The sequence below is a fragment of the Phacochoerus africanus genome, chromosome 6 (genome assembly GCF_016906955.1).
Source record: "Phacochoerus africanus isolate WHEZ1 chromosome 6, ROS_Pafr_v1, whole genome shotgun sequence".
Taxonomy (NCBI): Eukaryota; Metazoa; Chordata; class Mammalia; order Artiodactyla; family Suidae; genus Phacochoerus; species Phacochoerus africanus.
In genome coordinates, this window is record NC_062549.1 from 94,323,930 (window position 1) to 94,341,421 (window position 17,492).

General features: G+C 51.6%; 2 protein-coding genes across 5 annotated transcripts in view; one reads left to right on the forward strand and one right to left on the reverse strand.

The window, feature by feature from the left end:
* The window catches only part of ARHGEF2 (Rho/Rac guanine nucleotide exchange factor 2), a 55,232-nt gene extending 46,116 nt beyond the window's left edge, over window positions 1–9,116 (forward strand). For all 4 annotated transcript variants that reach the window (XM_047784334.1, XM_047784336.1, XM_047784335.1 and 1 more), the window contains 10 exons: window positions 160–329; window positions 1,569–1,636; window positions 4,034–4,234; window positions 4,630–4,749; window positions 4,879–4,946; window positions 5,087–5,122; window positions 5,331–5,381; window positions 5,589–6,032; window positions 6,280–6,466; window positions 7,648–9,116. In XM_047784334.1, the coding sequence (XP_047640290.1) occupies window positions 160–329; window positions 1,569–1,636; window positions 4,034–4,234; window positions 4,630–4,749; window positions 4,879–4,946; window positions 5,087–5,122; window positions 5,331–5,381; window positions 5,589–6,032; window positions 6,280–6,466; window positions 7,648–7,721 (1,419 nt within the window). In that variant the 3' untranslated portion in view covers window positions 7,722–9,116. The remainder of the gene's footprint in view (window positions 1–159; window positions 330–1,568; window positions 1,637–4,033; window positions 4,235–4,629; window positions 4,750–4,878; window positions 4,947–5,086; window positions 5,123–5,330; window positions 5,382–5,588; window positions 6,033–6,279; window positions 6,467–7,647) is intronic.
* A 3,037-nt stretch (window positions 9,117–12,153) lies between these two features.
* Window positions 12,154–13,719, reverse strand: RXFP4 (relaxin family peptide/INSL5 receptor 4). Its single transcript, XM_047784338.1, has one exon. It carries the CDS (start codon window positions 13,529–13,531, stop codon window positions 12,410–12,412), a length of 1,122 nt encoding a protein of 373 aa, XP_047640294.1. The 5' UTR covers window positions 13,532–13,719; the 3' UTR covers window positions 12,154–12,409.
* Window positions 13,720–17,492: the final 3,773 nt, after the last annotated feature.

Consider the following 17,492-nt stretch of genomic DNA (forward strand, 5'->3'; position numbering starts at 1 on the left):
ATATTTCTGAGTCGTCTCTGGCTAGCCCCAGAACCTGGGATCTTAACTTGTATTCTAGGCTAACTCCTCAATCCTTTGGGTATTCCAGAAGGACTGAAGACTCAAATATCCGGGGGTTAGGATTCCCAGGCTTAATCCTTCCTTCCCCCTGACTGGCAGGACAAGCCCTCGGTGGTATCGCTGCAGAATCTGATTGTGCGGGACATCGCCAACCAGGAGAAAGGGATGTTTCTGATCAGCGCGGCCCCCCCTGAGATGTATGAGGTCCACACAGCATCTCGGGATGACCGGAGCACCTGGATCCGCGTTATTCAGCAGAGCGTGCGAGTGTGAGTGTGTATGGCCTTGGGCTCCTGGCTACAGCACTCTATGGGAACCCAACCCAGGGTTCAGAAGTGGGGGTGGAGGCCAGAGGAGAGATGAGATGGACCAAGGCAGGAAAGGTCATCTCTGTTCTCCTGTCCTGTCAAGTCACATTTTAGACGATGACAACCTCAACTACCTTCCAAATGCAGCACGAGCTGACAGCCAAAGGAATACTTTGAGCTGTCACATGCTGGCATACCTGCCAGCCAGCGGTACAATTTCAGCTACATTAACATCCTAGTCTGTAGGCAGTGGGCCATTATTTGGATTGTATTGTATTTTACTTTTATTTTCTAAAAATGAATGAAAAGAGGATAATGAAAGCATTGATACTAGTGATAAGAGGAGCAAGACTCAGACAAATTGCATACAATAGAAACAAGAAGGAAATCGTTTTGTGTGCTAAAGCAGCAAATCTTTGGCTTCTGTTGGACACACATTAGATGTGAGACAGTCAACTATGTGTCTGTTGTGATGAAAAAAACCTGAAGCGCATATAAAATGTTGAAAATGGATTCTCAAAGATTATGCCTGAAGAATAAACTCAATTAGGATGTTTGGAATTTTTTAAAGCTTTCAGGGAATGGATTCTTTTTCACTGTATAATATATAAACCAATTTTTTTTTTACTTCTACAATTTAGACTTGTGAACAAATTTTTCAGAAATGCATGCAAAAGTCGGAAATTACCTACTCTAGGAAAATAAGGCAAAACACTTTTCCCACTGACAGTAGACCCATAATGTCCTCTTTATTAATAATGTTAACATTTGTAGTTACGAAAATAATATCATTCATTGTAATTGATTTATTGAGCTTCTGCCATGTTCAAAGCACTGGTACATCATTTCACTTAATCTTAACAAAAAACCTGTGAGGAAGATACTACCCCCATTTCTGAGATGGGGAAGTAGGGAAGTTACTACCTGGTAAATTCAAGAGCCAGGATTTGAGCCCAGTTTGCTTGATGCCAAAAACTGTAATTGTCTCTCTGCACTGTGCTGCCTCTGCAGGTGACCTTTGGAGAGGTCCAGACCAGTAAACGCAGATGATCAGTGCTAGGAAAAGGAGAGGGTCAAGGGTGGACGAAGCCAGGGCATGGAGCTGATGAGTCTTACCAGGGCAACAGAGAGCATGTTTGGGAAGCTGGTCTCTAACCTAAGCTTCCTTCTCCTAACCCCACCCAACCCGTTATCCCCCAGATGCCCATCCAGGGAGGACTTCCCCCTGATTGAGACAGAGGATGAGGCTTATCTGCGGCGTATCAAGAGTAAGTCCACCCACAGAGCTCGTATAAAGAATTTATGGTATATCCACACAATGGAATACGGTGGAACTGTCTTAAAAAAATGAGATGGCTCTATCAGGGGTTTGGTAGATCTGTCACCAAAATATATTGTTGAGTGAAAGGAGCAAGGTTTAAAACACTGTAAAGCGTATGCTACCACTGGTGTGAAAATAATGGGCATGGGGTATGTCACGTGTCTTGTGTGTATGTGTGTGTAATAACTCTAGAAAGGTATTACTGTGGCTGCCTCTGGGAAGGGGAATTAGGAATAACAGGGTTGGAGTGCCTGTTGTGGCGCAGTGGAAGCAAATCCGACTAGTAACCATGAGGTTGAGGGTTCTATCCCTGTCCTTGATCAGTGGGTTAAGGATCCGGCGTTGCTGTGAGCTGTGGTGTAGGTTGCAGATGTGACTCAGATCCTGCATTGCTGTGGCTGTGGTGTAGGCTGGTAGCTGTAGCTCTGATTAGACCCCTAGCCTGGGAACTTCCATATTACCACAGGGCCTTATATTAATTAGGGTATGATCTAACTGCTATACAAAAAGATCAACAAGTATCAATTGATTATACAAGGTAGGAGATTATTTTTCTCCAAATAACAGCCCAGAAAGGGGAAGTACAGGGTAGGAGTGCAGCTCTGCTGTCTTCAGTGTAAGGGGTCCCCATCTATGTCCTCTATGTCTGTATCCCCATCACTGCTCCAGCTCCTGCTATCATATCTGCATCCCAGATAGCAAGGACGGGTAAAGAACAAGAAGAGTTTCTTTCTTTTGGCCACACCCACGGCATTTGGAAGTTCCTGGGTGAGGGATTAAACCCACACCACAGCAGTGACTCAGGCTGCTGGAGTGACAATGCCACTTGCTTCGGATCCTCAACTGGCTTTGCCACAGGAAAACTCTAAGAAGAGTTAGTTTCTCCCTCCTTCCTTCCTTTCTTTTGTTTTGCTTTTTAGGGCCACACTTGCAGCATATGGAGGTTCCCAGGCTAGGGCTCCATTTGGAGCTACAGCTGCCGGCCACAGCCACAGCAATGTGGGATCCGAGCCACATCTTTGACCTACACCACAGCTCACAGCAATGCCGGGTCCTTAATCCACTGAGTGAGGCCAGAGATGGAACCTGCATCTATCTACATGGATACTAGTCAGATTTGTTTCCATTGTGCCATGACAGGAACTCCAAGAGTTTCTTTTAAAAGCTGATCTGGGAGTTCCCGTTGTGGCGAAGTGGTTAACGAATCCGACTAGGAACCATGAGGTTGCGGGTTCGGTCCCTGCCCTTGCTCAGTGGGTTAACGGTCCGGCGTTGCCGTGAGCTGTGGTGTAGGTTGCAGATGCGGCTCGGATCCCACATTGCTGTGGCTCTGGCGTAGGCTGGCGGCCACAGCTCCGATTAGACCCCTAGCCTGGGAACCTCCATATGCCACAGGAGCGGCCCAAGAAATAGCAAAAAGACAAAAAAAAAAAAGAAAAAAAGAAAAAAAGCTGATCTGGAAGAGACATCCGTTGGCCAGAATTCAGTCACATGGCAATGCCCAGCTGCAAGCCAGGCCAGGAAATGGCATCTAATGGGCAGCCATGTGCCCAAGTGAAACTTGTACACATTCTCCCATTAAAGGAAGATGGAGAGAATGAAAACTAGTGGACAGCCTGCAGTCCCTGCCACGATAGTTTTACTTTTGTTTTTATTTATTTATTTATTTTTTGTCTTTTTGCCTTTTCTAGGGCTGCTCCCTTGACACATGGAGGTTCCCAGGCTAGGGGTCTAATCAGAGCTTTAGCTGCCGGCCTACACCAGAGCCACAGCAATGTGGGATCTGAGCCGTGTCTGTGAGCTGCACCACAGCTCACGGCAATGCTGGATCCTTAACCCACTGAGCAAGGCCAGGGATCAAACCCGCAACCTCATGGTTCCTAGTCGGATTCATTAACCACTGAGCCATGACGGAAACTCCTCACTTTTGTTTTTAAAACAAAAGTGCAGGCGTTCCCACTGTAGCACAACTGGATCAGTGGTGTGTCTGCAGTGCCAAGACGCAGGTTCAATCCTGGGCTGGCACAGTGGGTGAAAGGATCCAGCATGCTGCCGCTGTGGCATAGATCACAGCTATGGTTGGGATCTGATCCCTGGCCCAGGAATTCCATATGCTGTAGAGTGGCCAAAAAAAGAAAACAAGCAAACGAACCCCAAAAGTATATGGTTACTTTTACTTTTCCCCCCAAAATGTTCTTTTCTTTTTTATAAATGCCAAAAAGCCAAAATCAAGTCCTGCCACTGTGCCAGGCCTGGCTCCTAACCCCTAGGGCTGCCTCCTGACTACTGGCTCTCCCGGGTGCCCCCCGGCCCATCTGTGTGCTCACCTGTTTCTCATCCACAGTGGAGCTGCAGCAGAAAGACCGTGCACTGGTAGAGCTGCTGCAGGAGAAAGTTGGGCTGTTTGCCGAGATGACCCATTTCCAGGTGGAAGAGGATGGCGGTGGTGGGATGCCCCTGCCCACTCTGCCCAGGGGCCTTTTCCGCTCTGAGTCCCTTGAGTCACCTCGTGGCGAGCGGCTGCTGCAGGATGCCATCCGTGAGGGTGAGGGAGCGCCCAGGGAAGAGCCCAGACTCGTCCCCTCACTGTCACGGCATACGGACACATGGCTAGACCTGGACACACATGGGCAAGGGGGATGCCAGCCCCATAGTCTACAACTCCCCTGAGCACCTGCTCTGTGCCAGGGGCTGGGGATGGCAGGGAAGAGGCACGGTCCTTGCTGCTGTTGACACCTCTCATCCTGCATGCCTCCTGTGCTACTTCTTGAGCATCTTTAATGACCTTTGCCTCGTACGTGGCCATGGCAGTGAGACCCCACTGCCTGTGCAGGGGGCAGTCCCCTAGATGTCTGCATTCTGGTATCCTGGGTGAATGCCGTCCCGCCCCTCACCGGATTCTCTGCTTCTCCTTTCTTACCGCTCCCTCTTTCCCCTCAGTGGAGGGCCTGAAAGACCTGCTGGTGGGGCCTGGAGTGGAGCTGCTCTTGACTTCCCGGGAACCAGCCCTACCCGTGGAACCGGACAGTGGTGGTAACACAAGTCCTGGGGTCACTGCCAGTGAGTACCAGGGCAGGGGACCAAGGTAGCAGGTGGGCAGGGTTAAAGAGAAGGGAGTGGTACCAAGGACCGAGCGGTGCCAGGGCCCTAGGAAAGTGAGCTGGGCCCATCTTTTCCCCTTCTCGACAGATGGCGAGGCCAGAACCTTCAATGGCTCGATAGAGCTCTGCAGAGCTGACTCAGACTCCAGCCAGAAGGTGGGTCTCAGGAGGTGTCAGGACTTGGCTAGGGGGTGGGAAAGGAACAGCTGGCCTATAGATCCTGACACAGAGCTCTCAGGGACAGGCCCCGGGAAATTGTGTGTCTGCTGATTCCCCATCCTTGCCTGTTTCTGCAGGATCGAAATGGAAACCAGCTGAGATCTCCCCAGGAGGTGAGACGGGGATGTGACGGTATAGGAGACCGAAGGGAGGGGTATTCTCATCTGAGAAATTGGAGCCCAGTTTGGAGTGCGTGGGCGAGAGCGTACACCTCCAAGTACCTGCAGTCTTATTTTCCCCACCCCCACACTTAATTGACTTCCGGGCAGTTGTTCCATCCTGAAGCTTGGACTCTGTTCCTACCCTCTCTTCTGTCCTCAGGAAGCGTTGCAGCGATTGGTCAATCTCTATGGACTTCTTCATGGCCTACAGGTCAGTGGGGTGAGGGCTAGAATGGGAAGGAGAGGTGCCTGACCAGGGCTGCCCATCTAAGTGGGGCAGGATCACCCTAACAGACCTTTGTAAGCCTTCCCCTGATTCGAGGCCTACAGGAATCCTGACCTGGGCCCTGAGGAGGGAGGGCGGGGATAGAAGAAACGGGGAATTCTGATACACCATCCATCCCCATTCCACCCCCAGGCGGCTGTGGCCCAGCAGGACACTTTGATGGAAGCTCGGTTCCCTGAGGGCCCCGAGCGGCGGGAGAAGCTGACCCGAGCCAACTCCCGGGATGGGGAGGCTGGCAGAGCTGGGGCTGCCCCTGTGGCTCCTGAAAAGCAGGCTACAGAACTGGCATTACTGCAACGGCAACACGCGCTGTTGCAAGAGGAGCTGCGGCGCTGCCGGCGGCTTGGTGAAGAGCGGGCGACGGAGGCTGGCAGCCTGGAAGCCCGGCTCCGGGAAAGCGAGCAGGCCCGAGCTCTGCTGGAGCGGGAAGTCGAAGAGGCTCGCAGGCAGTTGGCCGCCTTGGGCCACACGGAACCACTCCCGGCTGAGGCCCCCTGGGCCCGCAGGCCTCTGGATCCCAGGCGTCGTAGCCTCCCTGCAGGCGATGCCCTGTACTTGAGTTTCACTCCCCCACAGGTAAGGAAGCTTGGAATAGTGACCTGACTTGGGGTGGACTTCAGGGTGCACGAGAGAACCTGAAAGGAATTGGAGACTTGAGCCCAAGTGAACTCAGGCATCAGGCTTGATGGATATTAGGGTACTGATGGGAAGACTGAACTATTTAGACAGGGACAGAAAGAAATCAGTCAGTAGTAGATGTACCAAGAGAGTCTTCGCACTGCTCATTCCCTGGCCTCCTGTTTTTCCTGCCTGCCGTCCACAGCCCAGCCGAGGCCACGACCGCCTGGATTTGCCTGTGACTATTCGCTCAGTCCATCGACCCTTCGAGGATCGAGAGAGGCAGGAGCTGGGCAGCCCTGATGAGCGGCTGCAAGATAGCAGTGACCCTGACACCGGCAGCGAGGAGGAAGGTAGCAGCAGCCGTCTGTCTCCGCCACATAGTCCACGAGGTGAGACCCTGGTGGCCACATGGAATAGAAGGAAGTGCGACCTGGGTACAGACCCTTGAGCCATGGTCTCCAAACGGAGCCTGCATCGTAGAGCACAGAAACATTTAGGATGGTCCCTAACCAACCACCAAGGTCTACAGCAACTCCTGGAGGGGCACAGGGCACTTCCTGTTTTGTCTGCTGGTAATTGGGCAGGGGAACTCTAGGAAGCAAAAAATGTAGGGGTTCTGCTCCAGCAAGTCCACGATTCCAGCCTCTGCAAGTAGAAATAGATTTTTTTTTTGGTCTTTTTAGAACCACACCCACAGTATATGGAGGTTCCCAGGCTAGAGGTTGAATCTGAGCTGCAGCTGCCAGCCTATACCATGGCCACAGCAACACCGGATCCAAGCCTGTCTGTGACCTACATCACAGGTCATGGCAATGCTGGATCCTTAACCCACTGAGCAAGAGTGGGGGGGGTCCAGAGATTGAACCTGTGTCCTCAAGGATGCTAGGCAGATTTGTTTCTGCTAAGCCACGACAGGAACTCCAGAAATAGATTTTCAAAGTAAAACAATTTCGAAGACCTCCAAGTTCTTAAAGTTGGTTCAGGAAATCCAAAATAACCAAAAGCTTTCTGTGCCATTAAATATAATACTAATCTTAAAATATTGTGTACTTTAGTAATCAAACTGTGTCTCCATATGCTTAACAAAGTACCTAGGTGTAGATACATCACTTTTTTTGTTGTTGTGGTGGTGGTTTTTTTTTTTTTTTTTTGGCTTTTTAGAGCCGCACCCTTGGTATATTGCAGTTCCCAGGCTAGGGTTGAATTGGAGCTGTAGCTACCAGCCTGTGCCACAGCCACAGCAACACTGGATCCGAGCCACGTCTGCAACCTACACCACAGCTCACAACAACACCATATCCTTAACCCACTGAGCGAAGCCAGGGATCAAACCCGAGTCCTCGGGGATACTAGTTGGATTCATTTCCGCTGCGCCACCATGGGAACTCCTATACATCACTTTGTTGACAAAGGTTCTCCCCTCAACCCAGGGCTTACAGACCTCGGCCATCCGTAATAGCTCTCCGAGTTCCTCAGCATACCGACAGGAAGGCATCAGTGTAGGGGTCCAGTTGCTCGCAGGAGCCTCTGTTCACTCACTAATTTTGCCCTGTCCTCCTTCCTCCTGCAGACTTCACCCGAATGCAGGACATCCCGGAAGAGACTGAGAGCCGAGACGGGGAGCCTGTAGCTTCAGAGAGCTAAGGGGGCCCCTCCGCCCCTGCCCTGTGTCCCCCTTGAAGAACATTACTGAGGGAGGCAAACCTTGGGGACTCCAATCTGCCAATGATGAGGGAACATTTGAAAGAACTGCTGATTGTCCTTGCCAGCTCTTGGGATCCTTGGATACCAGGAGCCATTTAGGAAGCTGGGGGAATTGGGCCACAGTGCCCCCTGGTGGCATCCAGAAGTTACACCGCAGATGCCAATTTTTCATGCCTTCTTCCCTCTACTTTAGGAAAAATTTATTTATTTATTGTTTATTAGTTATGGAGGGAGAGGGGAAATTTAGAGGACCAGGGACATGGGAACCAAGCCATAGGGATCAGGGGGCCTTGTCCTTTAACACTACTGGGGTTTATTCAGGCTTATCCATGCAGCTGCTGGGTTTTTGGCCCTGACACCCCTCCCTAGCAACATCCGACTTTGAGGAGAGGCTGCAGCCATACGACCCTACTGCCCCTTCAGGAAGGGCTGTGGTCAGGGCCATGTCCCTCCCCTTCTCCCCTCCACCTCTTACTGCTGTTCTCCCTTCTCTCTGTCTTCCATGGAAACCCCAGGGAGATAACCTAGCTTCCTGGGGTTGATGGAATAGAGGTTGAAGTGGCCATAATGGTTTGTTGGGGGGTGAGGGGGAAAATCTCACAGGGACCAGAATGTTTTTTTGTTGTCGTTGTTTTCTTTTTTGTACCAAAGCCAACTGCACGTGTTTTATATTTTTAAGAGAAGATTGTAGGCAATTAGAAATTGCAGCCTTCTAGCTCTACATCTCTGAAGAACTTGAGGGATGGGGGGAACGGTGACTTCGCCCCTCATCTGTAGTAATGGGGGACCCATTCTGACCTCTTCTCCAGCCATTAGGAAATACAAGCTCTAGGGTGAGTTGGGAAATCTCTGCAAACCCTGACCTCATCCCCCACCTCAGCAACCATGACCTGAAACCTCAGTGTGAGTGGGGGGGGATTTTTCAATGGACACCCCCCCCCCACAATGCCCGCCAGCCTCAGCCAGTTTTTTTGCCAATTTGATTGATTGTAAGAAAAAAAGAAAAAAAGAAAAAAAAGATAAAGGACAGAAAATTAAAAACCTTGAACCCTAGGAAGTGCTGTCTGTTAACGTCTGCCAGTTCTGAGGGTGCCGGCGAGCGGGAGAGCCAGACAGTGACCTGTGTTCCTCCCAAAGGAGTCTCTTCCTCTCCCAGGCAGGGCCACTGCCTCCCTGAAGACAGGGAACACCGACAAAAGAGTCCGTGCCAACCTTCTCTTTTGTTGTCACCTTTGACATTCACAACGTCAAGGATAAAAACGAATGGGCACTTAGGTTCCAATGGCTGTTGGGGGTTCCAATATTGAAAAAAACAAACATCTTATTTTCATCTCATTTGCATGCCGTGTTCAGAAATTGCATCAGCCTCTGCTCCCTGCCCTCCCCGCGGTTCCTGTTCACCCTGCGCAGCACCATTCAGCTTGCACCCCGCCCTTGTTCTTCACACTGTCAGAGCCCTGAGGTAACCTCTTTAAGACAGTTCCCTGTGCAGGCGCTGCTTATTTGCTCTCTGACATTTGGAGAGGCAGTGAGAGATTAGGTAGGGTTTCAGTTCTTGTTTTTGGCTTGATTTTTATGCTTCCTGTTTCTGGTTAATACTTGACTCTGGAGCTGTGGGGGAGGGTGGGGAGAGAGTCTAGGGTTGTATAAATGCTGGCAGCCACACACATGGCTCCCTGGGAGCCCGTGGGGTAAGATGAGAAGAATGGAGCTCATGACCTCCGCTAGAAAGAGGAATTGAAATCACATGGGGTGGGAGGCCGGCCTGGGAGTCGCCAGCACCCTCCACTCCTGTAATTCTCAGCCATCGGCATCTGGCCTTGACAAGGTGCTTCCTCATCCCTTACAGGATCTGTGAAGTGGACTCATTCTCATTTTCTAGATAAGGAAACCTGGCTGCAGAGGGTTGCCAGGCCAGGAGAAGTGAGCCAGGAAAGGGCCGGCCCTCCCAGCTGCAGTCCTCCACTTCCCCTCCTTGGATGCTCTGGCCCAAAACAGCTGAGCTCTAAGTCTCCACCATGGCTCAGCAGCTGTCTGCAAGAAGCAACTGGGACCCAAAACCGTAAAGGCAAAACAGAGATCTATTCGCATCCAAAGACCACCAAGGAAGGGATTGTAGGCTCCGCCAGCATTCGCAGTTCCAGTGAAGGATGGTGGTCAGGGGGAAAACAGAGAAACCTGGAGATGCAGAGCCCAGAGCATGGGTTCAGAGAAGCCCACAGCTTGTGGCAGAGCTGGCTGTCCCTCCTGCCACCCTTTGACCAAAATTCCTGCCTCATCCCCCAATCCCTCAAATCTAAAACCTGACATGCATTTCTCCAACATGGTAGTTCCTGAGAGATTAGTTCTTCTCTCACATCTTCCACCATTGTATTCACTGTCCCCTCTCTATTCCCATTTTTGGAAATGCAGTCTTACTCCCTGTCCCTCCTGTTGGCAGTTTCAGAGCTCTCTGGCTTGGGCTGCAGGGAGCCACGGCCCAGCTTCTGGCCACAGCAATGCTTCCTTTCCATTGTACCCTCCCCTGCGCCTCCTGTCCCCTGTCCCGGAGGGTGGGTCTGCACGCACGCATTCGCCTCCACGTATTCACCTCCCACTTGGGCTTGTTTAAACCTTGTCAATATTTACCTCAGGGTTCCATAAAGCCCATAAAGCAGGATGCCCCCAGAGGAGCCAATATCCGGAAGCCCCAGCAGGGCCATCAGAGGAGCTGCAGGGGGTGGCAAGAGGGGGCACTTGGGTGGGGGAGGATTTTCCATCCTGAATTGGCTGGGATTAGACTTGGAGTTTTGGAACCAGTTTAAACATCAAAGAGAGGAAATTAAACATCAGAAGGCTAATTAAATCTCTTTAACATTGCCTAATATGTTGTGAATTAGGTGGCTCTTCAGAGTCTCTTCTGTTCAGCAGCTGGATGGAGCTGGTGCAGTGAGTGCCTTTCTCCAGAGGGGGCTCCACGCACTCAGGAGGCGCGGTGTCCAGCTATTGCTCTGGGATCTCCAGTGGCCAGAGTCCTCCTGGGTTTTAAGACGTGCCAGAGCTTGGGGTGGGGCAATGGAAGTGGGAGCTCCACCCCGTCTTCCCTCTGCCATCTCCCTCCTCTCCAGGAGCTGTCCCCCCTGAAAGTCCCTTCTGATGGCTAACCTCCGTCATTGCTGGGTGTCTATGGATACAGAAACCAAAGGGGAACCCGCTGCCCTGGAGAGCATGCTTTCTAAAGGGGCCTGAGGGGCTGGCCAATCCCTCACTCGGTTCTTTATGTAAAACCTTCATTTCACTCTAGAGCATGTAGAAAGTCCAGAAAAAACCTTTATGACTCCCTGTCCCCGTCTCCCAGGTGCCCCTTTATTGCCTCCTTTTTCACTGTCTCCGCTTTACATAGGGTGTAAGAATAATAGTGAAACTCCATTTCGGGCACTGTTAAATGCTTAACAGCTTTTTTTTTCTTTTTTCTTTTCTTTTTTTTTTTCTTTTTAGGGCTACATCTGTGGCCCGTAGAAGTTCCTGGGCTAGGGTTAAATCAGAGCTGCAGTGGCCAGCCTACACCATCACAGCTCACAGCATTGCCAGATCCTTAACCCACTGAGCGAGGCCAGGGATTAAGCCCACATCCTCATGGATCCTAGTTGGGTTCATGACCACTGAGCCATGATGGGAACCCCCTTAATAGCCCATTTTACAGTTGAGAAAACATACAGAGAGGTCAACTAACTTACCCAGGTCCCTCAGCTGGCTAGTGTCAGAGCTAGAATGTGAAGCTGGGTGTTCCGACCCCCGAGCTGATGCTCTGAGCTAAGCACTTGAGGTAGGAGAAAGACTAGCACTGCTGTCTGTGGTTTCCTCTCCTCCGGCTGCACCTTCGGCCTCCCCTCCTCCCAAGCGCTCTCCAATCTCTCACCTCCTTATGCCCCACCCTCATCCTTGGCCTGTCCTTATCTTCTCTTCTTCCTCCCAAATGCTGATTTAAGGAGAGACGCATGGGCTACGCCCAGCCAGCAACAGGGGTTTGCACTCCGGGCTTGGCTGGAGCTAGGCATCCAGCATGACCCCACACGAGGCATCTCCCTGCAGGGGGAACTACAGCTTTTGCAGCTGAGGTGTCTGTGGGCACCAAGTTTCTGAGGGCACTACTGAGATGGTAAGAAGGTAGAGATGGCCAGAGGAGGCCACATTTGGCCCCAACACCAGAAGAAGGACAAGGGTACACCCATTTGAGGTGAGGGAGGTGGGGTGGAGAGGATAGAGCCAATTAGCCTAGGACCCTTAGGGAAAATTTCCTAGAAAAGTTCACAGGAGGCAGACACGGGACAAAGAATCCTTGAGGCCACACTGACCTGGAGGTGGAACCGGGATGAAAGGTGCACACACTTTGTGGATGCTCCAGAGGTTTATTCTCAGATCCTCTTCATTCCCACCTCCACGTGGAGACTTCTGGTTCTTCCTACCCGGCCCTGATCTGGGCCCCGGCCTCCCCCATTCTCCCACAGCCAGACTTGGGGATCAAAGATCAGACTCTCCCTGAGGGCGTTACATTACAGCAGAGAAGCCAGCTTTTCTCTCCCTGGGATGCGTGGATCCTGCACCTGACCTGGCAGACCCCCAGAAAGAGGGGGGTTAGCTTGCTCCCTTCACCCAGCTGTCCCTTTGTCCCGCTTGGTGGGCATGGCAGAAGGGCCACCATCCCCAGGGGTGATCTCCTCCCACCGCCTGCCCACTTCCTTTAGGGCCACCTGTTCCACCCAGCCCCGGCCCTGCGGCCACAGCCTTGCTCTCAGGTCCCTGAAGGTGTCTTCCAGGGCCCGCCGGGGCTCCCGCCTTAGGAGGCAGTACAGCACGGGGTTGAGGCAGCTGTTGCTGTGTGCCAGGCAGGTGGTGACAGGGAAGACATAGGTATGGATGGTGTAGAAAGTGCTGTCCCAGGGCACCAAGTCAAACTTCACCAGGACACCCCAGAAAGTGACCACATGGTTGGGGAACCAGCAGAGGAAGAAGGAAGCCAGAAGGATGCGGATGGAGCGGGCCACAACCCTGTTGTCCTGCCGTCGCTGTCGCCGCCGTCGCAGGAAGGCCAGCAGCAGCAGGTAGCTGGTGGTGATGATGCCCAGTGGCACCATAAAGGCCAGGACCACCCTCTGCAGCTGGTAGGCCCCCAGCCAATACCTGCTGGGAAAGCGCAGCAGACACAACCGCACACCACACAACTCGCCCTCAGCCCCAAAGACAGCCGTGGGCACCGTCACCAGGGCAGCTGCTACCCACACTGCCAGGGTGGCCACACGGGCCCAGAAGAGCGAGAGGTGGGTACCTGGTCCCCCAGCCATGGCCACCACCCAGTATCGGGCAACACTCAGCGCCGTGATGAGGAAGATGCTGGCATAGATGTTGAGGACGGTGGCTGTCAGGATCATCTTGCAGAGGGCACCTCCGAAGGGCCAGTGGAAGTCCAGCGCCGACTCAGCTGCCCAGAAGGGAAGAGTGAGTGCCAGCCCCAGGTCTGCCAGAGCCAGATTGAAGACAAAAGTGTCAGAAGGTGGGCAAGGGGCTCTCCGAGCGCAGTTACCCAGCACCCACAGCACAGCCAAATTTCCCAGTAAGCCGACGGCCCCCACAAGCCCATAGGCCAGGGCAACCATGACCCTCAGGGCTAGGAATCCAACAGGCATCGTAGCATCATCAGCACTCAGCACGCTGCCTCCAGACGCATTGACCCAGAAAGCGGGCAGGGGGGCAGAGGTATTAGGTGTGGGCATCGCAGGGCATCAGATGTCAGTGGTGCAGGGCAGAGGGGCCAGTGAGTGTCTGCCAGGCTGGCAGGGGCCGCCTAGGGCACTCAGCAGGTTGCTGTAGATCTGAGCGCTTCTCTGCTTCTCTGGGGCCTCTGGCTGCCTGGAGGCCCAGCCCACGGCCATACCTCATAGGGCGGGTCCTGGAGGGACAACCTGCCTCTTCTCTGTTGGTCTTGGGGTGGGTGGGGCAGGGTGAGGAAGGACCAGAACCCTGGGATAAGTGCGTGCGTGCGTGCGTGCGTGCGTGCGTGTGTCTCCATGCAGAAGAGAGGGAATGGGGAAGGGGAAATTATCCCACTATGAAGGGCAGCCCCAAGCCTCCACCCAGGGAGGGGACCAGAGATACCCCATCTGAGGGATGGCAGGAACCAAACTATAGCCCCCTCTATTCCTAACTGTTCAGGGGCCCCCTTCTCTGCAGAAAGTGCTCCCTGGGCACCTGGGGAGGTGGGCTGGGAGGGGGCGTAGGGGCAGGCAAGGCTCTGGAGTCCCAATTCTGCTACCACTCTGTGACTTTAGTGAATTTCTTCCCTCCTCTGAACCTCAGTTTCCTTACTTAAATTTTTCAAATTAAAATCTCTCTTCACGGGATTAGTGTGATAAAATGAGATGACACATATGAAAGGGCACTTTGTGCCTTGCTATTTGCACAAATGGTTATTATTTCAAAGGAAAAGTTGGGGGCCTTTGTGGCAGAAGGGAGCAAGGTACTAAGCAGTTATTAACACCATGGCCAGGGAACAGCCCCAACGAAAACACAGGTTGGAATTCGTTGCAGCAGCAAGTGACCTTGAGGCTAAAAACAGGGAAGAAAAGGGGAGAGGAAGTCACGGCTTCCTGTTCCCTCCCCACTGGGAATGCAGCCTATGAGGACCTGAGTGGACCTGGGGCATGCCCTTGGTTCTCTTCCTGCTAAGAAGTCCTGCTAGCCTCGATCACTAACGCCCACAGCCATTTCACACTTTCCTGCTCTAATCTGAGGTCAATGGTGCCTCCATTCTCTCCAACCCCCAAACCGCGTTTCAGAGCTGCGGATCCTGAGATACACCTTCACCACACCCCATCCTGTCTCCTCATGATCTCAGTCCTAATTGGAAAAAATGCCTCAATGGGTCCTTCCCTTTTGTGCCCATAGCCCTAACCGTTGCAGAATTTGCTGTGATGAGAGAAAGGAGAGGAGATGGGGGTGTGGAGGGCAGGGTGCAGATAAAGGAATAATGCTTTTTCAAGGATTCCAAAATATTCAACACCTTCCTGCCCTGTGCCAACTCATTAAGATGTTTGATGTTCAGTTCCCTTGAATGCTGGGGGAGGGGAGGAGAGGATCCCTGTCAGGATAATCAACAGCTGGTCTGAGGAACCCTATAGGAGAAGCCCAGAGGTGAAAGAGATCCAGACTGGGTGCCAGGATGTTTGGGTCCTTCAGCAAGGGATACGTGTGAAGTGGTTAGCAGAAGGGGAGTGCCCAGCCCAAGTTCAGGTGAGCCCCAGGGGTCACCTGCTGGCCTCAGGGAGTGCTCCTGCGTGACTTCATGCCAATCACTCTGTCTCTCAGGGCCATGTTTACACTCCCACCCATCCAGCATCACCTTGCCAATCTGGCAGCCAAGGTGTCTTTTAATGCTTTGGACTTATTTTCTCTTGGTTTGAGAAACAGAAGCCAGGTCAGAATTTCAGGGTTCTGCTTTCCATTTGAAATATCTGGTCCTTTGGGGAGTTCCTGTCATGGCTCAGCAGAAACGAATCTGACTAGTATCTGTGAGGACGCAGGTTCCATCCCTGGCCTTGCTCAGTGGGTTAAGGATCTAGCATTGCTATGAGTTGTGTAGTGGATCTGGCGTTGCTGTGGCTGTGATGTAGGCTGACGGCTACAGCTCCAATTCGACCCCTAGCCTGGGAAGTGTGGCCCTAAAAAGATGGGGGAAAAAAAAAAGAAATATCTGGGCTTCTGATCATTTCTTTTTCTTACCTTTATTCATTTCTAATCTAAACCCTTTCCATTGGTCTGAGACTAGCAATACTCCCTTGTGGTTATATAGAAAGGTGGTGCCACCAACTGGCCAAGTTTGAGAATTTCACTTTGAGCCTTTTCACTTTTCTAGTATTTTGTTTTGAGTTATTCATTCACTCACTAATCACAGCATTTCTTAAGCCCTTACCATATGCCAGGCATTGTGCTAAGTGCTAGGAAGACAAAAGCATAATATGGTTCTTCTCCTCGTAAAGTATAATAAGCTTTTTTTTTGGCTTTTTAGGGCTGTACCCACGGCATATGGAAGTTCCCAGGCTAGGGGTCGAATTGGAGTTGCAGCTGCCAGCCTACACACAGCCACAGCCACAGGGGATCCAACCATGTCTGCCACCTACACACAGCTCACAGCAACACTGGATCCTTAACCCACTGAGTGAGGCCAGGGATTGAACCGGCATTCTCATGGATACTAGTCAGATTCATTTCTGCTGAGCCATGATGGGAACTCTCTATAATAAGCTTTTTGAGATGGGTGGTATCTTTAAGATCATCTAGTTCAACTTCTCATTTTATGGGAAGTAAAAATGACTTGCCCAAGGCCACTAAGGAAGTGGTGGCAGAGTTAGGATTTGAGATAAAAGTCATCTGACTCCTAGAACATAGCTCTTTCCACTACATCACAAAACCCTTTGGGGGAGTTCCTGTCGTGGCTCAGCAGTAACGAACCTGACTAGGATCCATAAGGACATGGGTTTGATCCCAAGCACTGAACTTTGGTGTAGGTGGCAGACATGGCTCAGAGCCCGAGTTGCTGTGGCTGTGGTGTAGGCCGGCAGCTACTGCTCAGATTTGACCCCTAGCCTGGGAACTTCCATATACCATGGGTGTGGCCCTAAAGAGACAAAAAACAGAACAAAACAAAAACCCTTTGGGCATTGCTTTCTACCTATAATCTCTTCCCCCTTGCCAAGTACCGGAAGTGCCAGTCTTGCCTTTGGGACGCACCTAGGCTGCCAAAGGAAACAGCAGCAGGATGTGGACGGAGGGATCATGACAGCTCTGCTCTCAGTGCTCTTCACTCACAACTGCAGGGAGATGAGGAGAAACTGGATTCAACAAAAACGATTTCATCATCCCTCATGTTCACATTATGCTTTAGAGCCACACTTTACCAGCCGCATTTCCTATCATAGACTCCAAGGACCTGTAGGGATAGATTACAGTGTCTCCCTTCCATAAGAAGGACTTCCAGGAGTTCCTGCTGAGGCTCAATGGGGTCCGCAGTGTCTCTGTAGCACTAGGACACAGGTTCAATCCCTCGGACCCCCGAATACCCTCCCTTCCCTCAGTCTTTTCTACCAGGCATCCCTGTCCTGCTCTCCAAAGCCGAGGCAAAAGAGGAACTGGGGGAGGAGGCGGGAGGGACTGAGTGATCCTGCCACAGAGCACAAAGGGAAGGGATCTTTGCATTTGTACTTACAGCAGTAGAGACAGACACTAGCTGCCTGGAGGAGGTCTACAAATGGCAGGAGTAGGAGACCTGACCCTAAGCCAGATCCCTGACCTCACATCCACACAATCAGTCACCATCTCTACTCTTTCACATACCTGTCAGATCTACTGGAGAAAATCCTCCAGGCTTGAGAAAGGGGCATGGGCAGCTCCAGTGCTAAAGGGCAACTTCTGAATTAATCTCTGTCTCTCAACTTTTATATTTTGGAATAATAGCCTTCTATTTACGGAAAAGTTGCAAGGCAGTGAGAGTGATCCGTCTCTTTTATTTTCCATGTTAAGATGAAGCTGACAGCATCAAAAATAAAAATCTTGGAGATAAACCTGACAAGAGATGTACAATACTGGTACTGAAAACTACAAATCACTGCTGAGAGAAAGACGACTTTAATCAGTGGAGAGGTATACTGTGTTCATGAGTTGGAAGAGTCAATAATAAAG

Bases quoted from the DNA above. Each gene is read 5' to 3' on its own strand.
- RXFP4 (XM_047784338.1), bottom strand. From the start codon at position 13,531: ATGCCCACACCTAATACCTCTGCCCCCCTGCCCGCTTTCTGGGTCAAT.